Genomic DNA, 24533 nt, shown 5'->3' with positions numbered 1-24533 from the left:
AGAGCAGATCAAGCCAACCCAGATGGATGTCTTATGTGGCACACCCACCACTTCAGATCAGCTACATTTTCTCTGACGCCTTCCATGTTTGGCTCAAATGGAAGTAAAAGAAAATGGATATTTATGATGCACCTTACTTTCCCATAAATTGTCACATTTAATCCTCACGCCTCTTACCCATTTTATAGATAAGGAAACTGGCCCAGAGAGGATGGAGGGCTCCCAAAGTCACATAACTATTGGTAAAATTAGGATTCCAGGTTTGGCCTAAACTCATGTCCTTCCCACTAGAGTTATGCAGTGGGTAATCCTGCAGAGTGAGACTTCTGAAAACACTTTCTCCCCATGGGTCCCTTCCCCTGACAGTGACTCTCAATGCCTTCTGAAGCTGACGTTTGTGTGATTGCTAATTTTAAAACAATGATAACATTTACACATTAAACACTTCTCCAACTTGTTCCCTTGACAACCATACACCTAAGATTAGATGGGGGGGGGGTAGTTCTCTGTTAGTGCTGCTACTTAAAAATCTCCCTTTGTGAGAACATCATTTTTAATGGACTTTTAAAGAGAGCAAACTTTGGCAATAGCGATACAGAGTGGTAGCTCTATGCCACCATAGAAAATAGTATAATAATAAAAAATGTCAGCTGATGAAAGATCACCTTTAACTCCATACAAACTCTCTAGTTACTTTCATATCATCGTTCTTTCCACCAGCCGGGACCAACAAAGGCTAAACTAAAACATAATATAGCTAAGGGTCTAAGACCCAGCCATACTGGTTTTGTCAACAATTATACACACACACACACACACACACACACACACACACATATCTAACTTTTTAAAAATTTCAATTCAATTTAATTAACACATAGTATAGTATTAGTTTCAGGGGTAGAATTTAGTGATTCATCAGTTGCATATCACACCCAGTGCTCATTCATTACACCACATGCCCTCCCTAATGCCTATCACCCAGTTATCCCATCCCCATCCCCCTCCCCTCCAGCAACCCTCATTTTTTTTTCCCATAGTTAAGAGAACAATTATCTTTTTTAAACTACACAGGTTATACACAAAAATATTTCCATTGTAAAAAAAATTAAACAGTGCAGGATCGTACAAAGCAGAAAGTATAAGACAACATTCACCAGCCTCCCTTAATGTTTCCAGACCTTTTGCTGTGCATTTACATTCATATATATATTGTACAGTCTTTTTCTTTTTTAAAAAAGATTGATTTATTTATTTGAGAGAGAGAGAGAGCACGAGCAGGAGGGGCAGAGGGAGAGGGAGAGAGAATCTCAAGCAGACTGTGCTGAGCATGGAGCCCAACACAGGGCTTGATCTCACGACTCTGAGATCATGACCTGACCCGAAACCAAGAGCCGGGAGCTCAACCGACTGCGCCACCCAGGCGCCCCATTTATTGTATAGTTTTTCTACCAATAGATGGGATTATACAGTACATACTGTCCTGTAACTTTAACAGCTTTATTGAGATAGAATTGATATACTATACAATTCACTTACATATAATGAAAAGTTCAGTGGCTTTTAGTACATTCACAGATAACGTGTGCAACCATATCCACAGTCAATTTTAGGATATTTTCATCATCTCAAAAAGAAATCCTGGACCCTTTAGCACCCTCGTATCCTCTCATTCTCTCCACCTGTAAGCAACCACTAGTCTATTTTCTGTCTCTATAGACTTCCCTCTTCTGGCCATTCTGTCTGAATGAAATCATGTAAAATACGGCCTTCTGTGACTAGCTTCTTTCACTAGCATAAAGTTTTTAAGGTTCATCCACGTTGTAGCATGCATCAGTACTTCTTTCCTGTATAGAGCCGAATAATATTCCATTCTTACACACAGATCTACCTCACCCTCTTTGGTGACTGCACAGTAGTACATAGTTGTTATACCACATAATTTATGTAAGCATTTCCCTGTTGATAGATATAGAAGCTACTCCTGATGTCTCCCCATTAAAGCAATTAGCTTATCACCCTCATACGATATGTAGGGAGAAAGGGAGAGGCCATCTTTCTCGGCAGAAGAAGGACCCTGTCTCTAGAACAGTGGTTCTAAAGGTATGTTCCCTAGTCTTGCAGCATCACCTGGGAACTTGTTAAAAATACTTGTATCTGAGGGGCGCCTGGGTGGCTCAGTCGGTGAAGCGTCTGCCTTCGGCTCAGGTCATGATCCCAGGGTCCTGGGATCGAGCCCTGTGTCGAGCCCCGCGTCGGTCTCCCTGCTCAGCGGGGAGCCTGCTTCTCCCTCTCCCTCTGCTACTCCCCCTGCTAGCTCTCTGTCAAATAAATAAATAAAATCTTAAAAAAAAAATACATGTATCTGAGTTTTTGATTCAAAAACTCTGGAGCAGGGCCCAGTGCTCACTGTTTTAACAAGCCTTCCTCCTTGTGATTCTGAAATGCACTAAAATTTGAGGCCCATGGCCCCAAATCTGTATCACTACACTAAAGTGGCTTCCATTATTTAGTTTAAAGTTCATTTAAAAATTAGCAGGAGCACACACATTGGCTTTAACACAAGACTATGGGCATGGATGGGGTAGATGTATTGGGGGGGGTGAGTCTCTTTTTCTTTAGAGAGATAACTTTAATATAACAAAAAAACCCTCCTCCTCTCAGACTTTTCCTATCTGCTTGACCCCTCATTCTCTTTTCCCATAGCCTTGAACAGCCAACAATTAAACCATTTACATAGCATTGAGATGCCAGGAATTGGCAAGCTTCTCCTTCCTGACCCTCACATCTCTGCTGATGAGACCCACAGGACAACAAACCATAAAACCCAGCTCCCATTACAAACCAAAATAATGGAAGATATGATCTCATGGAATTACAGATGGGAACTAGAATGGAATTTAGAGATCTCCTAGTCAAGACACATTGTGGAGATAAGACAAATGAAGCCCAGAAAAATTACATGACACAACAAAGCCGCAGAGCGAGCAGAAGGCCTCCTCTCTTACTACACTATATACTGGACTGTACACCAAACACTATATACTATATACTGCTTTACCCTAATGGTCACTGACCAGGAATATGCATGAAATTCACCTGGGGAGATTTCTTGGAAAAATACATTCAGAAAAATTTCTTTTCTTTATCTTACTAGAGGGAACACTGATCTAATTTGCCTATATCTAGAAGACATTGAGGGACATCCAATAGTATATTGTTTCCTAATTCAGCCATGCCCACAGAGGTCAGGGAGTGTCCATAACTGCCGGAAGTACTATGCCTGCTTATCCTTAGGCTAATTAGCTCCACATTGCAGTTTTTGATGGGTTGGGTTTTTTTTTTGGCTTTCTACTGTATTTCCGTCCTCTCCTTTGAGGTCACTTACTACCTCTTACATCTACCAGTGTGTTTGCATCCAGCCATCCTTATCTACACTCCCACACCTACTACTGTCAATGTGAGCTGAGACGCCAAATAAATATGATCTTCAGAACTATGATAAAGGTGACAGTGAAGCAGGTCATGAGTGAGGAACTAGAAAATTCAGCATAGGGATTTGTGATATTTATATTGGCTGAGACAAAACGGAAAGTCAATGCTGCCAGACATAACATTCTGTAAGCAAAGTGGCCGACAGCGAGACCTCCTTCATACAAACAAAACAAATAATGAACTCTGGGTTTTGGGGTTTTTTTGTTTGTTTTTTAACATCAGGAAGGTATGTAGTTTTCCCCTCAAGGTTTCTTCCTGATGTTTGCTTGCTCTTTTTTTAATTAATAAACTTAATTATTTTAGAGCAGTTTTAGGTTCACAGCAAAACGGAACAGCAAGTACAGAGGGTTCCCATATGCACCCTGCCCACACACATGCATGCTCCTCGCCCCCCGCTATCAACATCCCACACCACAAACACTCTTGAGTGGTTTTTAAATCCATTTAAATATTACAAAAGGGACAGTTTAGATTACCTGTAACACCACAGAACTGTGGGTATTGCTGGTAAAGATGCGTGTGGTTCCTGCCTTGGAAGACTGCAGATGGGATGAGAGACCCATTTCGCTGCTTCCAAGGGACAATTTCATGTGTTGGTCTTCCTCTTCCACTAGAGATCTGAAAATGTGTATAAATCAGAAAGAAAGGCAAGTTAAAAGTTGATATATAATTCACAATAATGGCATTGTTTAGAGTAATAATCAGTCACTAGTGCCAATCATTTGACTATGGAATATACTGAATTTTGTTTTGTTGTGCTTTAGGATGATACCATTCTACACCTTAGAAGAAATTATATTATGTATTTGTAAAAAACTTTTCAAGGTCAGAAAAAAATCAGAAGTGAGAAATCAACCTAAAAGCTGGTTCAAAACTACATTCACAAAGGGTCTTTGTATTTTCAGTGCAAGAGTAATTGCTTTTGGTATTGTACTGTTTAGGTAGCAAGAACATCAAATTGTGTTATTCATAGTTAAAATTTCTTTGGAATACCTAATTTGAGAAAGATAAAAATAATAGCTATCAGTTATTGAATAGTCACTATGTATCAGGTACTTGCCCAGAAATTTACAAACATGACCTCATATAATCCTTAAAACAATCCAATGCAATAGGTACTATTATTATTTCCTTTGTATGAAGGGCAGGGAAAATGAGCTACAAAAAGGTTAAAAGTAAGTCACCTAAGGTCGCAAATTTATTAAAGTAGTTGGGTCAGGATTTGAATGTAAGTCTAGTGTGATTCCAAACTCCAAAGACCCCATTAATAAAAGTCAAAGATTAACTGTGACAGTAATACACTGCTTCCTCTTCTGTAATTAGTTATACTTCTAATCAACCCCCAACGGAACAAAAACTTTTACACCTGACATAATTTCTTTTTCCAGCAGTCTCTCTCACTGATCATTTTGGGATTTATTCAGTTAAATCGCTAGAGTCTAGTGGCATTTCCATCTTTTCTAAGAAATAAAAAGTAAAAAATAATAAATGCAAGCTATGCCGATGTATATATTACACTAATAACTTTTGGGGGGCCATAAAAAGAATTGGAGAACCTGTAGTTAACAGGTCAGCTTGTTTCACAGAGACCACACAAAATATTTAATGAAGGGCCTCAGGTTACCCTGAAAATTGACCACCACAGTACAACATTTTATTATCCCTTAGACGAGGCAGGCCTGTGTTTCCTTAGGTATAACATTGCCCAAAGTGTCTCTGAATCATCTAAGAGCAGGGAGCTGGTAGCTCTGAATGGGTTTGTAGCACAAACAAAATGGACACTGGGAGAGGAAGAGGAAGAACACATTTTCAAGCGCTAGAACTCCACTTTTGCTATTTACCTCTAACTTCCTACATGTTGAATCATTTGGTTTTCTTTTTTCTTTTTTTTTTTTAATGATTCTATTTATTTGAGAGAGAGAGCGCGAGAGGGAGGGGCAGAGGGAAGGGAGAGGCAGACTCCCTGCTGAGCGCAGAGCCCAACATGGGGCTCGATCTCATGACCCTGAGATCATGAAATGAGCCGAAGGCAGATGCTTAACCAACCAAGCCAACCAGGCGTCCCTGTCTTCTTCTTTTTTAAGGTTTTATTTTTAAGTAAGCTCTACACCCAACATGGGGCTGGAACCCACACCCCTGAGATCAAGAGTCACATGCTCCACTGGCTGAGCCAGCCATGCACCCCAAATTCTTTGCTTTTCTAACTCTGGCCTATCCAATATCATGAAGATTTCACTTGTTCCCTACCTTACCTGTAACCTCAGTTGATCAGTTTGAACCAGAAAAAAAGTTTTAAGACCACCATACTTTAAGATCCTACTTCTTGAATCCGGACATCAACGAAATGGTTTTAAATCTTCTAATAATTAGCAAAAGTTCTGGCCTTAAGGGTGAGATCAATTCTTCTTAAGGATATTAGAGCCATAGTATAACCAAAAATGAATTAATAATATATGACCATGTTTTATTCAACTCTCATGGATATTTAATAAAGAGAATAATTTAAATAAGATTTTAACAAGCATAGAAGAAGATGAATATAGCTTTCTACTAATTTCAGAAATAGCCTTAAAAAGAATTAAATTATATACAAGACATATCATACACACACTCACACACCCTTTTAAACAGCTTTTGCAGACAGATATTCAAAAGTACAGAATTAATGGGAAGAGTGGGAAATAGACTGATAGTGACTGGTACCCCTAACCAGAAAATTTCCATTCAAACAGAATTATTTTAATGAAATATCCAAGCAGAATGTTTTATTATTTTCTGTATTCCCTGCACAGAACCTAGCACATGAGAATTTTAACATATGTCATCTCAATGAACACAGAATCTCATTTTTGTGGACATTTCTTTCTCACACAGTGCGTTCAATGACCATCAATTATCATTTTTATAGAACCACAGATGTAAAAGGGACAGGAATAAAGCTGAAGCCACATTGTGCCTATGACATATCCTGGAAATTGCTTTTTTTGAAGAAACTATAGATAACAACTTGTTTACTTGTCATTTGTCTCTAGCTCCTAAAATTGAAAAGCAGAATGTGAAAATGCAGCCCTTTCTTGGCAAGATAATATGGTTGGCTTTCTAATTAATTACTTCAAATGCCGAAGAAGCCTTCACTAAAGTCATCTTCTTCATGACTTCTTATCAACATACTTTGACTTTTTAACATTCAGAACACTCCTTATTATTTCTGCATCAGTAACAATACATGCCATGTCAACCTTCTCAGCAGATTCAATATTCTCTTCTATCTCCTTTTCATTAAGTTTACTGACTGGGTGTGAAGAGAACGGTTTTTCAACATCGCAAGGAGGTAAAACCTCTCTGCAGAGCCCAGGCCACAAATACATCACGCTATCCTTAAAGGAATGATTCTCTGAGTAAATCCAAGGACAAATAACAGTTTTTAAGTATTACTTTTCCAAGTCATATGGTTAAAAGCAATTAAAAAGACCAGTCATTCTCAGAAGGGGTTAGGGGACCAAGGGGATTTTGTTTCTCCCCTCCCCACGTGTGGCAAGGTTTGGAGACGTCATTCATTGTCGCAAGAGGGTGTGTGTGCTACCTTCGTCTAGTGGGATGCTGCTAAACATCCCACCAAGGCCCAGGAAAGTTCTCCCTGGCTAAGATGTACTTAGGCAAAAATGTCAAGAGTACCAAGATCGAGAATCCCTGAAATAGAGGGATTAACCTACTCAGGAAAATTCTTCTGTTTTTGTTTTTAAAGATTTTATTTATTTATTTGACAGAGAGAGACACAGCGAGAGAGAGAACACAAGCAGGGGGAGTGGGAGAGGGAGAAGCAGGCTTCCCGCGGAGCAGGGAGCCCGATGCGGGGCTCGATCCCAAGACCTGGGATCATGACCCGAGCCGAAGGCAGACACCCTATGCCTGAGCCACCCAGGTGCCCCAGGAAAATTTTTCTAAAGCAATTTCATGTTCTAAATTACTTCTCAGTCTGAGGGTTGACTACATAAGGTTAATGCTGGCAGTAAGAAACACAGTAGGATTATTACTTACCACTAATTCTTCCAAGACTACCTAACAATAAAATACCTCTGTTTCCTCCAGCCCCACAATTTGAACAATCAAGTGTTTACAGTAGATAAGTAGATAATGGTTTTGAAGTTTACCAGACAGTTGTGCAGGAAAGCTTTTGTTCTATGTAAATTCATGTAAGAATAATAATTCCGTAGTTCTGCTTAAAACAATTGCTATTTGGATTCACTTTTTCATGCTGATTTCGAATCAAGCAAATCCTGCCTAAATAGTCCCATTGCATCAATGCTATAAAATTATTCATGGGAGAGAGTATGTTCATCAATTTTCTGTCCAAAACTCAAATCTTCTTCCTACATCTGTGCTATCAGGCCCCCCAGCCCACCCCACTGCCACTGGACACATCTTATTTTCTTAACAATGACCAACCACAGAGCACAAAAGCAATCTTTCACAAAGTGTACACGAATCACTCAACTGTGCTTGTTCAAAGAGAACAATTACTTTTTCAAAGAGCATGAGGGTAGAGACAGAAGCATTGTCTGATCATTTTACTGAAAGCATTGCAAAGGTGGTCAAATTGAACATACACAAACTATGGTATTTCTTTGCATTGCTCTGTGAAGATAAAAGAAATAGAAAGTCTAAGCAATTGTCAGGCTTAACAGGGTGATGCTAACATTGTAATCTTGCCTAAAATATTTCTATAATTTACAAATCACCCCCAAGGGAAACATGTGTACATGATGTGAGCACACAATTCATAAAGACATAAATACAAATGGTTAACAGAGAGAAAAATGTTCTAACTCATTAGTATTCCAGAATATGCAAATTAAAGCAAAGATTCCATCTTGAAATTTATAGACTTAAAGAGTTGAAGATATACTTTTGAAATTGCTAGTGCAAACATGTATTAAGCCCCTGTTGTCTACATGGCACTGTTCACCCAAATGGATTTTGTAAGTTTTAAAAATCATCAAACAGACACATTTTTTTTTTCTTTTTATAGTGAACACCAGGACAACAAAGGATTGTGTATTACACGTCTGACCTGGTAGGTAAGCTGCAGCCAGAGTGTTCTGTCAATCTGGTTGAAATATGTTTTCTATAGTGAATAGTTCTGTAGAGGTTAATAGTTTGGTACATACTCTATAAAGAAGCCATACTCTCAGAATTCACTATAGCAATTGGGTTTGTTGATATGCAGTGTGAGTAAGGGAAGAGCATCTCACAATTACACCATTTGGCTCCAAAGCCTCAAACAGTCTTCCAACGCTCCATACCAAAAAAAAAAAAGAAGAAGAAGAAGAAAAGAATCCCCCCCAATCCACTGAAATGAGTACTTCTGTGTTTAAAAAATGAGGTCTTAGCTTGATAAACGATGAAACACCCATCTCAGTTCCTTGCTTTCTATCACAGATCATGTTATACAGAAAGCCATGTGAGGTCAAATTTCCTTGTTGAGGAAAAGGGGTCGTTTTAGTGCTTTTTGAAATTACCAGCATGAAAACACATGAAACACTTGACTGTTTTTGGTGGAGATATTCTATGCGCCAACCCATGCGCGGGCACATTCACTTCCTGCTCACATCAAATGAAGAATAGCACATTAAGAGGGCTCTGCATGAAAGATGCTGGGAGAATATAGGACTTGCAGAAAAAAAGTGCTGCCCAAGACTCTCAGAATAGTCATCAAATTGTTCTCTGTACTTTCCTATATTGTTTTTAATTTCCGGGGTGGGGGTGATGAATCAGAGAACACTACAAAGGTACAAATATATGAATATCACCTTTAAGTTTTCTCTAGTTAGTTCCCAGTTAGCTTCACAGCACTTCTTTTTGCTTGCTACCATTACATTACAAAGTGCTTAAACCCATCAGTGTATTTTTTTAAAAGATTTTATTTTTTTAAGTAATCTCTATACCCAACATGGGGTTCGAACTCACGACCCCGAGACCAAGAGTCGCATGCTCTACTGACTGAGTCAGCCAGGCACCCCCCAACAATGTATTTTAATAACATAATTCCACCGTGACCAGAGAGTAGGGGTTTCTAAGTTAGTGTTAAAAGTACTATACAAATATTGTAATTTCTCAGAGTAACAATATTATCCTAACTGAAAGTCAGCACGCAGTGGGTTAGTATGCAAGAACAGCAACAATAACAAAACAAAACGTAAGTAAAAACAGAAATGAAAGCCATGAATGGTGTAACAAGACAACAAATCGGGTTAATCAAGGCATTGACTCATGCTTTCCACCATCTATCCCCCAGAAAAATAAAATACATATTTGTCACACTCACAATTTAAAAAGAAAATCAAGAAAAAGGTTTTCTTCAAAGAAGTACTCCCCCTCCATTTGTTTTTCTGCTCTGAAACAAAGAAGTGTCTGTTAGCCGTGGCATTTGCTAAATGAAACATTTCTTGTGATAAAGTTGCATGGCAGGTGGAGGAGAAATTTAGCCACCTGTTCTCATACTCATTTGAATTTGAGTGCTAAATCTGTCAAGGTATTTCCTTCCACCCTTGAGAAATAAATTAAAAACTTAAGATTGGTAGAAGTTATTCCCCATAGATTTTTCTATAGATTCAAAGTATGCATACTGCACTGAATTCTAAAGATCTTTTTTTTTTAATTCTAAAGATCTTAATAACCTTCCTACCTCACCAAAGTTAGAATCTTAACCATCCTCCTTCAACCCTCCCAAACAAAAACTGAATGATAGACATGACAAACACATACACACACAAACAGACGTGCACACACACATTCTCTCTCACTCAACTTCCATTAAAAAAAATGGGAAATTGTTTTTAAAAAATCAGAAAGAAAACTTCAACTTATGACATAAGGAAATACATATAAAATAAGTCTGGTATTTTCACCTAAAGGAAGAAAAAAAACCTTAAAAACTTCAACTATTTTAAAGATATGTCCCAATGAAAATGGCATTTACAGCATCATTATACAAAGAAATTACAAATATCAGAGCAGCTTTTCTTAGTAAGGCCTAAATTAATTGCTGTTTAAGAAACAATGGAGAACAGAGCTCTTACTGAGGTGCTTGCCTGAAAGAAATCAAGAAAGATAAAGCTTTGGTTAGTTATTTACTTGTATTTTTTAATGACACAAGTGTAAGTACTTCATTGTCAACTTGCAATGAATTCACTAATGGAAATCTTTAGCGTGTAGGATATAAAATGGAGGCTAATCTTTCCAAGGCTTTCCACAAAAGGTGATAGGGTCAGACTGCAAAATGATTTTCTGAAGTCAAAAAGCTTCTCTACATGCATATGTCGGTCACATTTAAAATAAAATCACATTAATAAATAGCTGATGTCAGTTTTAACATAGGAATAAGATCGTTTACCCAGCACCTGCTATGTACTAGGCATTGTGCCAAACACATTCTCTGGGCTACTTAATCCTCATAGCAATCCCATTTTAAAGACAGGAAACTGAAGCTCAGAGAGTTTAAGGCTTCACTGTTGAGTCTGGCAACTATGGTTTGAACTTGAGTCTGATCCCAGATCCCACAATGTTCCCATTACACCAAGCCTGGAAAAAAAAAATGAAAAATACGCCCTAGGCAATTGTCATTTCAACGCTTAGTTGATAAATACGAGGAAGATCTCAGAAAGACACATTCTGTTAAAGGAAAGTAATTTTTTGGTTGGATTAATTCAGTCTAAAATTACCCACTTTTCCCACTTGCATACAAACAATACCAACGCTAAAAATCTCTCACGCCATTCTCCCAACACGCAGAGGGTAAGGAGGCAGCCTATCTTAGGATATAACTGAGATCAAATTTAGGGAGAACTTTACATTACTGATATCAACATTTAAGGGAACACATTCTGAATTCCAAAGCCACCCATCGCTATCACAGAAATAGCACTACAACACAGATGAGGGAACTGGGCTAAACAAATGGAATGACAAATGATACTCCATTAGATAACTATGACAGGATGAAAGTTAATTATCCAATGCATAAAGCATTTGCACTGAATATCTCAATCCTGTCCCTGAAAAACTTTAAAATTAATGTTTGTTCCCTCTATCTACCATATTTCAATACTTCAGTCTTTCTTCATCTTGTAAAAATTCACATACCAATTAAACTATATCAAGTCTCATGTATCTAGACCAGAAAATTCTTCTACTTAGAAGCTTGGTTCATATACTGTTTCTCATTCTTCACATTTTTTTTAAGATTTTATTTATTTATTTGAGAGAAAGAGAGACAGTGAGTGAGCAAGCATGAGTGGGGGGGGAGGGGCAGAAGGAGAGGGAGAAGAAGACGCCCCGCTGAGCAAGGAGCCCGAGGTGAGGCTCGATCCCAGGACTCTGGGATCATGACCTGAGCCAAAGGCAGATGCTCAACCGACTAAGCCACCCAGGTGCCCCTCATTCTTCACATTTCTTATTAATATTGTAATAAAAGATATAGATACATACACACATACCTGAAGTAGAGCGAAAAGAGTAAGCAAAAGAATGAATTCCTAAATGCTGATTCCATACCTACTATATATAAAATAACTAAGTCAAAGCTCCCTTGCCCTAAGAAGCCATACAGGGTAAGAGAGTCCACAAGAAATAGTAGTAGTATAGGGAGATGGCAATATGTAGATGTGAGTTGGGGAAAACAGCATGTACTCCCATCACTCGCAATAACCCCCTTCTCAGGACACAGAGAAAATAATAGTTATAATCCTCTGGCCACACATAAGCCCTATGGAAGGACGATCCACCCTACAGCCAGCACCAGGCCTGCCATTGAGAAGTCTAGCTGTACCTAAGGCAGGGAGCATGACTTCTTCTTCAATTCCCAAATGAAGAAACTGGAATGGGAGCTCCAATACCCTGGCCAATGTTCTTTGAAGGAGCTTTTTGCTTTTGCTCCCAGAAGATTTGTTAACCAAGGTGTCATTTTACTTCTATTATCTGTAGCGCACTAACTTTGAAATTTGATTCTTGAGCTATGGTGCAATTCAATGGAAGAGCGTGTTATTAAAGAATTGGGCTTATGCCTGCCTAAAATGTCAGTTTATTAAATATTCAAACAGCCAAGTTATCCAATTTTTTGAGTTTATTATAAAGGCAGATTCCACAAATGCAAAACCAATTAGAAATCACTTCTGTTTGGGAACAGAAGAATCATTATTCAAGTGGTAAAAATCCTATCCTTTTCTGAATTTCCTAGTTACATTCAACTTCATAAAGTCAATAATTCATGACCAGATCTTAAGGGAATGTTTATTTCTCTTTTAAAAGGAAACATGACCAAAAAAACCAAAGAGTAAGACTTTTAAACTTACAAAGTAATAACCAATTGCATTTGGTTTTAAGAATTATAATTGGCAGCTCTGAGTCCCACTGCCTCTATGTCTTCAAAGCCTGTAATAAATGTAACAAATCTCAACCTTGATTCTGCAAGTACCTAGAGGCATCCCTAATTATTTCAATGAACGTGGTAAAAATTTCAGTATTGAATCAATCATGTTTTAATATAGCATGTTTAATGTGATGTAATCAAATCAGTGTTTTAATTTGGCAACCAGTATTTTTTCACACAGGGCAAGGTAATACAAAAAAAGTATCAGAGGACAGACCCTCAACCCAATGAATCTGGGAATCATACTTATGATAGTTCTTTCAAGCTTATCTCAGATATCGAGCCAATGGAAACAAAGAATCAAAGTTATATAATATTTCATATTAAAATTATTTTCCATTTTGTACACATCTGTGTCATCATTAAGATTTTTTTTTAGTGGGGGGCAGAGGGAGAGGGAGTGAGAGAATCTTAAGCAGGTTCCATGTCCAGCACGCAAACCCAGTGCAGGACTGAATCTCACAATCCCAAGATCATGACCTGAGCCGAAATCAAGAGTCGGACACCCAACTGACTGAGCCACCCAGGTGCCCCAAGGTGGGGTTTTTTTTTTTTCATAAAACTTTGTTAGAAGACTTTAAGTTATCCCTCTTATAACAATGCTTACATAACCATTGTCTACCTTAATTTCTCAAGTTGTTAGGAGATGCAAAAAAATCTTTACTGTCCTTTATAGCCCACCCACCTATCTACACATTCAAGTATCATAGTCTGAGTTAAAATGAAGTTGTTTTTTTTTTTAAGGTTTTATTTGATTTATTTGACAGAGAGAGAGACAGCGAGAGAGGGAACACAAGCAGGGGGAGTGGGAGAGGGAGAAGCAGGCTCCCCACTGAGCAGGGAGCCCGATGTGGGGCTCGATCCCAGGACCCTGAGATCATGACCTGAGCCGAAGGCAGACGCTTAACTGACTGAAGCCACCCAGGCGCCCCATATTAAATATTCTTAATAAAATTAGTAATGACTTCCTAGAGGGCACAGACTGTTCTGTTTTGTTTTGTTTTTCCTTTTTGGAGGGAGTAGATGCAAAATAAAATTCATTGGGAAGTTTGCCACTTTGGGGGCAAGGTGTTTCTTTTTAGGAAAATTATGACTTCTGGCTTAAATAGAGGGTGTCTTCTTGCGTGGAATTCCAAAAGGGTAGAGGCAGACCATATCATTTAAACAGTATGACACAGTAGGTGTCAAGCATTCACATTTCCCAGTCATTTAAGTGGGAATTGTATTTTATTATTTTTAAAAGATTTATTTATTTGAGAGAGCGCCCACGCAAGTGGGGGGAGGGGCAGAAGGAGAGGGAGAGAGTTCTAAAGGAGATTCCCCCCTGAGCTCGGAGCCCGCCATGGGGCTTGATCCCAGGACCCTGAGATCATGACCTGAGCTGAGATCAAGAGTCAGACACTTGAGTGACTGAGCCACCCAGGTGTCCGTGAGTGGGAATTTTAAATAGAAGATAATCAGAGCACTTTCAGACTGTGTGTGTGTATGTGTTTTGCAGAAGCTAGTTACGAACTGTGAAGGAGTAATAAAGTACTGCCTTGATCTGCTTGAGATAAATAGGAAAGAGGGATATCAAACAAGAGAGAAGCTTCCTTTCCTTCCTTCCTTCTTACAGTCTTTTATTTTTTTTATTTAAAAAATTTTTTAAAGATTTTATTTATTTATTTACAGAGAGAGACACAGCGAGAGAGGGAACACAAGCAGGGGGAGTGGGAGAGGGAGAAGCAGGCTTTCCGCCAAGCAGGGAGCGCAATGTGGGGCTCGATCCCAGGACCCTGGGATCATGACCTGAGCCGAAGGCGGACGCTTAACCGACTGAGCCACCCAGGTGCCCCCCTACAGTCTTTTAAACCAGTGTTTCATGCCCCAATTTATAATTTTTGACTCTCAGAGTACAGATGAGAAGGAGACAGGGGAGAGTCACCAAGTAGGTAAGGAGAGCAAAGAGTCGAGGTGTTAAAATTCTGCCCAGCTAGTTGGAAAATGCTGCTCTAAATGCTACTTCCCTCACTCACCCCATTTACACCAGCTACTTCTTGAAGCAGTAAGTCATTTTAAATCTCCAAAATCTAATCTTTTCATAGATCCCACTTTAATGAGAAAAATTGGTTTATTTAAATGTACTCTTAATGGAAACAAATTTGACTACATAGTTCTTAAAGATTTTATTTTATTTTATTGAAGATTTTATTTTTTAAGCAACCCCTACACCGAACATGGGGCTCAAGCTCACAACCCCAAGATCGAGTCGCACACTCCACCTACAGAGCCAGCCAACGCCCTGGACTACATAGTTCTTTTTTTTTTTTTTTAAGATTTTATTTATTTGTTTGACAGAGAGAGAGAGAGACAGCGAGAGCAGGAACACAAGCAGGGGGAGTGGGAGAGGGAGAAGCAGGCTCCCCGCCAAGCAGGGAGCCCGATGTGGGGCTCGATCCCAGGACCCTGGGATCATGACCTGAGCCGAAGGCAGACGCTTAACGACTGAGCCACCCAGGCACCCCCAGACTACATAGTTCTTAATGATCATTTTTGGGAAGCTTGGCCAGACAGAAGAAAGTTCAGGAATCTAAGTGTCATGCATTCAAGAGAGCTATAGATAGGATATTTTGGATTCTAGAAGAAAATCGTTATCATCAAAATATTTCAGTCATCTTTGACTCCTGTTCCTTCCCAATCTCCTATGTCCAGTCAACTGTCAAAGTACTACTGAATCTCTCTCCAGTATGTTCCTATCCTTCACTTCTCTTCACTGTCACTGCCCCTACACCATGCTTCTGGCATCTATTACTTCTTACTTGGATTTGGTTATTAATATAAAGTACATATTTGTCACAGCATAGCTACTTCACATACTGTGACTGTATTTATAACTTTGTATTTATAACTTCCTTGCTCAAAAGTATTCAATGACTCCTCACTGCTTCCTGAACAAAAACCAAATGCCACACTCGGGTTCAAGGCTTCTTTGATTAGCCTTCCTTAACCTAATACACATTGCAGCAAATAATTCAAAATAAATACATATTTAATGGTTAGAATATAAATAAAAACCCAAATCTATTCACAAACTATCAACTGTTTTGTTTTAGAGTATGTTGTTTTCATACATAGTAACAGCTATGCCTTATTTCTATTGTTAACCAAGTAATGTGTAAAAACCATTTATTTTAAACATTTTTATTTTTTTAAGATTTTATTTATTTATTTAGAGCAGGGGAGGGGCAGAGGGAGAGGGAGAGGGAGAGAGAGAGAGAGAGAGAGAGAGAGAGAGAGAGAGAGAATCTCAAGCAGACTCCATGCTGAACTCAGAGCTGGACATGGGGCTTGATCTCACAACCCCGAGACCATGACCTGAGCTGAAATCAAGAGTTGGACGCTCAACTGACTGAGCCTACCAGGCACCCCTTTGGGTTTTTTTTAATTTTCATTCCAGTGTAGTTAACATACAGTGTTATATTAGTTTCAGGTGTACAATATAGTAATTCAATAGTTCCATAGATTACTCAGTGCTCATCACAACAAGTGCCATTCTTAATCCCCTTCACCAATTTCACCCACCCCCTCGCCCCCCTCCCCTCTGGTAACCATCAGTTTGTTCTCTATAGTCAAGAGTCTGTTTCCTGGTTTGTCTCTCTCTTTTTTCGCCTTTGTTCATTTGTTTCTTAAATTCCACATATGAGTGAAATCATATGGTATTTGTCTTTCTCTGATTTATTTCACTTAGCATTATTCTCTGTAGCTCCACCCATGTTGTTGCAAATGGCAAGATTTCATTCTTTATTATGGTTGAGTAATATTCCAGTGTGTGTGTGTGTGTGTGTGTGTGTGTGTGTGTGTGTGTACCATACCATCTTTATCCATTCATCTATCAATGGCTGCTTCCATAGTCTGACTACTGTAAATAATGCTGCAATAAACATAGGGGTGCATGTATACCTTTGAATTAGTGTTTTCACATTCTTTGGGTAAATACTCCGTAATGTGATTACTGAATGGTACAGTAGCTCTATTTTTAATTTTTTGAGGAACCTCCATATTGTCCTCCACCCTGGCTGCACCACTTTCCATTCCCAGCAACAACATACAAGGGTTCCTTTCTCTCCACACCAACACTTGTTGTTTCTTGTGCTTTTGATTTGGGACCTTCTAAATGGTGTGAGGTGATAGCTTATTGTGGTTTTGATTTGCATTTCCCTGATGATGAGTGATGTTGAGCATTTTTCATGTGTCTGTTGGCCATCTGGATATCTTCTTTGGAGAAAACGTCTGTTCATGACTTCTGCCCACTTTTTAATTGGATTATTCGTGTCTTTTTTTGTTGAATTATGTAAGTTCTTTATATATTTTGGATACTAACCCTTTATCGGATATGTCATTTGCAAATATCTTCTCCTATTCACTAATGTTGTCTTTTAGTTTTGTTGGTTGTTTCCTTTGCTGTGCAGAAGCTTCTTATTTTGATGAAGTCCCAATAGTTTATTTTTGCTTGTGTTTCCCTTGCCTCAGGAGACATATCTAGAATATTTTCAACATTTTTGATAGCAGGAAAATTTATTTAATTTAAATCTAATATTTGCTAAACCTTTGCAATTAGACCGAAGTCCTTTTAGGTATAAAACAATTAAGAAGTTAAGTAAATGTGGATGATTTTTTTGAATACTAATTTTAAAATTCATGTCTCCTAAGCCCTAGTCAGCATTCCTTTTTTCCGAATCTGCCATTCCTTTTTCCAAATTACACACGCAAAACATGTTATCATTTAAGTGCGAACATGCTAGCTTTAAAACATAAATTTGTCTAAAATAGCTTTTCCCATGATGGTAGAGGATATGTGAACACAAGTCAAATAACTCTTAAGTCTAAGAGTAGTTGCAGTCTTGGAACAGATTATAATCTTATTTTCTTTATCAAATTACTATTTGATGAACCATGACTAAAGTATTCTCGTCATTGGGAAATTGTTTCTACTAAAATTACTTTCAGTCTGTGCCAGCATCATGGTATTTATCAGCAAGCAAGAAACAGAATCAGGATTTTGGATTAGTTTTTTTTTCATAGGAAAGATAGGCATAACTTACTCTCTAATGAGACTGTGATATATTAGATTACTGCATATATCAAATGAAGCAATTCAACACTCTTACGTGAAATGATCTGCACAGGGCTCCAGACCTAAAAACGACTCTCCCTAAATCCATTCATCTAACTCAGCATTTATGGAGCTGCACTAGAAGATAGGTAAGACAGGGCAGGACACTTGCTTGTAAAGAAATCACAGCAAAAGAAATAATTACTTTCCAAATGGTTAAATGGTATAAAAAATAATAATAAATTCTCACCATTATCTACTAACGAATACCATGTTGCACAATTCATATAAGCCACGGTAACAAAACTAATTGCAAACTTTGCTCCCTAGTACAGGAGTGTATCAGTCCATTGACAGCATATAAGGACCAAAGAAACAAGATAAATAACAGTAACTTTCCTTACTATTATTTTATTTTAAAAGATCGTTCATCCCAGATCACATTACATCATTTGAAAAAAAGGCAGTCTCTAATTGCATCTGTCTCTACAGCGCAGCAGTAGGTCTATGAAAAATACTCTGATGATCCAGGTCTTCAGTCTCCTTAAGATCAAAATGTTGGTTCCAATTCCATGAACTTTTGTTTAGCTGTGAATCAGTCAGAAATGATTATATACACTCAACCTTTGTAGGAAAGTGCTCATAATAAATGAAAATTGCTTCAGTTTGGTGATGCTAAAGGGATTGGATAGCCTATTCACCACCTAGAACATCCACACACTTTTCAAAATTCTGTTTCAAATATTTCATGGGTCCATTCAAAGTAAAGCTAGGTCACACTAAGTGAGTTAATAAGGAATTAAGTGAGTTAACTGCAGACAAGAGAAGATCTCCAATGTAAGCCCACCTATAAAGACAAATCTAGTTGAGGCTTTTGTAGTAAACTAGTCTTAAACATTAATTTGTAATACAGTTGATGGAATGGGATAAAATAATACAAGGGAAATACAAATTAAGAATGGGTTGAATCATCAAATACAACCATGCATGAAGGAAAAGTGATCCAACATGAATATCACATTCTCTTCCAAGGTATAAAGGTATGACAAAGAGTAATTTGTAAGGTTCCTTCCTTCTTGGATTCAAAGAACTCTCCCTGAATATGATAATTATGTTCTTTTTTTTTTTTTTAAGTAAGCTCTACACCTAACGTAGGACTTGAACTCATGACCCCAAGACCCAGACTCACATGTTCTACCGACTGAGCCAGCCAGGCACCCCAGTAAGTATGTTCTTCTTAAGATGGCAAGGTCTTATCCCACTGATCAGTGAAAAGCACTATATTTTTGAAATCAGAGAAACAAAAAGCGAACACAGAAGATGTTACAGGGCAAGTTGGAGGTGAAAAGAAAAGGTGATTTAGAATTTCTGAAAACACTTACAGTGAGAGACTTTAATGTGGGAAGGAAAAAGGGGGAGAGAGGAGGGACACTAATGTAGTCCAGTAGCCCTTGAACACCCAACAGAACTTGATCTACAACCTATCATTCTCATGATGTTCCCTTCTCAAGTGTTAGTGCCATAAAATATAGTAAGTATCCAAGCCTTTCAAATAAAAAATTCAATCAAGCCCCTATACCTTCCATAATAGAAAGCAGACAGTGTCCAGAGAGTTAAAAATAACCAGTTCTGAGTCCAGAACATTCCCACACTCAATTCCAAGTTTAAACATGGTAATTCCAAGATAAAACATGAAGGTGGAACTTCTGGGGTGCCTGGGTGGCTCAGTCACTTAAGCATCTGCCTTCGGCTCAGGTCATGATCCCAGGGTCCTGGGATAGAGCCCTGCATCAGGCTGCCTGCTCAGCCGGAAGCCTGCTTCTCCCTCTCCCGCTCCCCTTCACCGCTCGTGCACGCGCGCGTGCTCTCTCTCTCTCTCTCTGAAATAAAAAAAATCTTAAAAAAAAAAAAAAGAAATGGCACTTTTCTACATACTGACTTGCAGGAGAATCCAGTTTAATGTTCAATAGCTGAGTGGCATAGACAGTCCTCATTTGTGCTTTTATGGTTCCTATTTCACGGGTGTTAACAAAGTAACATCCAAATTTCGGTGTTTTCCTCTGCACTAAGCACTGAAGGGCATTAGCATGGCAACAGTCACATAATTGTATGCCACCACCAGCTAATTTTTTTAAGCAGGTTCCATGTTGGGCATGCAGCTTGAACATGGGGCTTGAACTCAGGACCCCAAGATTGAGACCCGAGGTGAGAATAAGAGTCGGATGCTTAACCGACTGAGCCCCCAGGCACCCCATGCCAGGTAATTTTCTAATACCTTTTGAAGATTTGTTGAAGGTTCTCCCCAACTTATATTATGTATATAACTTTCCAGAGACATGTGAGGACCTTGTAGTTGTTAAATATTACTTTCTTATAGCCTTCATGTTTTATCTAATTCTGAACAGTGCTCCAAATAAGATGAAAATGTTTTGAGAAAGTGGAAAGGAATGCAGAGTCCTTTGAAATGTTTTCTTCAATTCATCAATAAAATACAATCAACATCAACCAACTTGTATGATGCACTCATTTTACAACGTTTTAGACAGCTCTAATATCAATGGAGTAATTTAGAATGTTTCTGCTCATTACATAAAACTTTATTAAGAAAACAAATTCTATGATTTTATTAAAAAGTTGGCACTATGGGGCACCTGGGTGGCTCAGTTGGTTAAGCGTCTGACTCTTGGTTTTGGCTCAGGTCGTGATCTCAGGGTCATGAGATCAAGTGCCACACTGGGCCCTGAGCTCAGCACAGAGTCTGCTTGAGATTCTCTCCCTCCCCTTCTGCTCCTTCCCCACACACTCTCTCGCCCTCTCAAATAAATAATAAAATATATATATATTTTTTAAAAAGTGGCACTAATGCTTATTAGCTTTTAAAAGGAGACTTTGGACCATGCAAATCATCTCAAAAACAGCCTGCATTTCAAGAAGTCAAATCAATAATAAAGTCTGAAATTATTAGGATCTTGGTTTTAACTCACACCTGCATTTTATGTGTTTGCGTATACTTGCAAAACTGATGTATACATTTGTGCTTATTTTATAGGACTTGGGAGCATAATACAAGTTCTAACAGTAGAACTGGTTTTCATGATATTTTCAACACAACCCCAGATTATAATGCCGTGCCTGGAGAATTCTACTTTTTAATAAGATTTCCAGGAAATCACGGTTGCAGAGTTTGAGAACTGCCTAGTGATGTTTGATTTATTAGAATTTTTGAGAGCAAAGTCACTGGTGCAGAGATTAATAAATTTGGCTTACTGATAAAAATGTACAATTTGTGGAACCCCTCCTGTATTCTCCAGGCAGGCCCAATCTAGTCACATGAGTCCTCAGAAGTGGAAGATGAAGGCAGAAGAGTGGGTCAGAAAATGATTCATGTGAAAAGGACTTTGGCCACTGTCAGTGTTGAAGATGGAGGAAGGGAGCCACAAGCCAAGACATGCAGGCCGCCTCTAGAAGCTGAGATCAACTCTCAGCTTACAGCCAGCAAGAAGACAGGAAGCTTGGTGGTCCGACAACGGCGAAGAACTGAGTTGTGCCACTGACCCCAATGAGCAGGAAACTGATTCTCCCCTAGAGCCTCCGATGCGAACACAGCCTTGCTGTCACCTTGATTTTAGCCCAGGGAGACCCATCCCAGACTTCTGAGCTAAAAAAACTGTAAGGTAATAAATTAGTGAGGTTTTAAGCCATTAATCTGCAGTGATTTGTTATGGCAGTAAGAAAACTAATACAGAGTTCTTTTCGAGTGCTTGCACGCAATTAAGCAATGGGACAAAAATGTCCACAAGCAAATACTAAACATGCTGACTGGGGAGTACCCTAGGAAAGTACTAAAAAGAACCTAAGAGCTAGAGCATTGTCCATGGTGGCTGATTACCATGGGGGGAAAACGTGGGGAGCCAATGAAGGTAGAATAGCGCTTCAAGAGAAATAGGAAACAGTGAAGTGAATCCTGATACCCTAACAGCAAGTAAAGATAATTGCCCCAATATTTCCCTACTACTTCACCACTTGACAGTACGGACAAGTAAAGCTGACCTCTCCTTATGCCACCACCCAATTCAAAAAAGTTTACCTCATCTAGCATACTTCTTTGTTCTTCTGACCCTAGTAAGATATTATCTAATTAATAGCTGGCAGGAAAGTAGCAAAAGTCGACAAAAACAAAATGGCATTAGAGAAGTTAAGAGCTTTGAAATCAAGCAGACCTGAGTTTGAATTCTCACTTCACCTCTTCCTTTGAGTGTGACATTGAGCAAGTTAATTAACCTCTCTGAACCACTGTGCCCTCCGGTGTAAAACAGAGACGACTTACTCGTATAGAGTGTTTGGGAGGCAGCCTGCAAAGTGCTTGGCATTTTTATAGTAGCACTCAACAAACTGTATTATATTTAGCTCTGTTAAACCAGGACAGTTTCTAAAAATGGCAAACAAATACATTTCACATGAAATGTATAATATTGGTCTCACAGGCTAGATTCAAGTTTTAAGCTCCTGGAGTTCTGAAAGTTGTTTTTATTTACCTTTTTCTTAGAGAAGAGTAAGTTACTGCTTTTCACTATTGAACCATATCCTAAGAAGTACTCTCCAACAAGGTGGAGATGTTCTTATCTTACCATACCATAAATACGGCAACACTGGATAAAAGCAACATATACCCTCATCATGGGAAGTCACACCAATGAAAATATTTTACTCTAATTGAAAACAAAATATAATTTTATTTTTCAATAAGATGACATCCTACAGACCAGGATCAAATTATTGCTGCTTGAAAGGTAAAATATGTACACTTATGCCCTAGAAAGCACCTATGCCCTGTCCAATTTAAAGGATGGTACTCTGTTCCTCTTGTTTTAAACGGTTACTATCAAGTTTAAACATAAATTGGTTCACTTTCCATCCTACGTAATATGCATTTTATAATCTGGTATCTATTTTCGGGGCACCTGGCTGGCTCAGTCAGTAGAGCATGCAACTCTTGATCTCAGGGTTGTAAGTTTGAGCCGCACGTTGGGTGTCAAAGTTACTTAAAAATAAAATCTTTAAAAGAAAATTAAAAAAAAATCTGGTATCTATTTTCAAAATTCATGTCTTCATATTTAGCTCAGACACATTTCTCTTCTATAGTATTTTCATTCCCATTAAATCCATTATCGATACTGAAAGTACAATAAACAAAAATTAACCTGATTATCCTGGATCAGAATTTTCATACCGGTAAAATAAATTAAGCAATTTAATTGTTCGTGAATAAAGATAAGATGGAAGAATAGTTACTTTGAGTGATTGTAAGGACTACACCCCTAATACCCAGCAGAGTTATGCCTGGCACATAACAGAAAGTGAGTAATTCTGAATATTATAAAGTCAATATACAAGGTGAGTGAAAAAGAGCTGAGCACTTTCAAAAATGGTTTACTCAGCAACTTCTTTACGTACAGATTCCCCAAGAATCACACACTGACACCACCTCTTTCTCACAGTCTTGAGGAAATAAAGCAATACTCTGTGGCTGCCATTTCAATTTAAAATATCATCATGCACAGTGCTTATAATTCTTGACTCTTTAACCAGAAGTTAAAGTCATTAACACAAATACTTGCCTATCTCTTACTTCTTTCTTTCCCCTCCCCCTAACTCGGCCCGACTTAGCTTCTCATCTAAATATTCTAACTTTCAAGCAGAATGTCTGGAATCCTTAGAATTCTTAGTAACTCCAGACTTCCCGTGAGGCTATAAGAGATTTGCATTTCTGCCTCTTCTCTATGGGACAAGTGTTTTGAGGGGTACTTGGAAGTCACATTAAAGTAGAAAAAAAAACAATGCATCTAGAGAAATTCTTGACAAGGAAAATTCTTGGAAATTTCTGAAAGCATCAGAAATACTAGCTTTCTGTCTTGCAAGTTTCTTTTGTGAGGTATTCTTCAGTAACATTGAATGGTTTCAAGAGATCTTTTAAAACACACACACAATTGGCTTTAAGACAAGATTCTAACTTCCCTTGCACATGCCAGGCAGGCGTCCCCAGACTAAAAATTCTGAAGTAGTGAAAAGAATCCACACTGACTAGGAGGTGCAAGCCATCCAGTCGTGAACCTCTGGAAAGGAAGTTTGTAAACTTGGAATTCACTACGGAACAGTGTGAATCCTGTGATTAAAAATGATTTAATCCCAGTCTCTAAGACAAGGAGAAAAGTGTCTTCTAGTCGGACCTCCACATGCAGTCGGAGGGCTGCATTCAGATGTAGTATCTCCCATAAAGATTAACATGAAAAAAACGGGGCCAGGTGAGGACAACCAGCAGAGTGAAGGGTCTCGAAAACATGTCATACAAGCAAGGGTTAAAGAAAGAGATTTCCAGGCTTGTATGTAGTACGGAAAATAGAGATTTTTCTATCTACCTCCAAAACGCTACATGAGGATCTGGACATAAAAGATCTAGAAAAGATTTTGCTCAATGCAAGGAAGAGCTGTCCACGCATGAGAGGTGCTGCCTTGGTGAGG

At 38.5% G+C, this 24533-nt stretch overlaps 1 protein-coding gene across 4 annotated transcripts in view; it reads right to left on the bottom strand.

Annotated features, from left to right (window-relative positions):
* KLHL13 (kelch like family member 13) overlaps nt 1–24533 on the bottom strand; it is an 87209-nt gene that overhangs the window by 44709 nt on the left and 17967 nt on the right. For all 4 annotated transcript variants that reach the window (XM_021686331.1, XM_021686339.1, XM_044911752.1 and 1 more), the window contains one exon: nt 3972–4113. In XM_021686331.1, coding sequence (XP_021542006.1) covers nt 3972–4113 — 142 coding nt within the window. The remainder of the gene's footprint in view (nt 1–3971; nt 4114–24533) is intronic.

The sequence above is a fragment of the Neomonachus schauinslandi genome, chromosome X (genome assembly GCF_002201575.2).
Source record: "Neomonachus schauinslandi chromosome X, ASM220157v2, whole genome shotgun sequence".
Lineage (NCBI taxonomy): Eukaryota > Metazoa > Chordata > Mammalia > Carnivora > Phocidae > Neomonachus > Neomonachus schauinslandi.
Note: the sequence above shows the minus strand (reverse complement) of the source record. Positions and strands in the feature narration are given on the sequence as shown.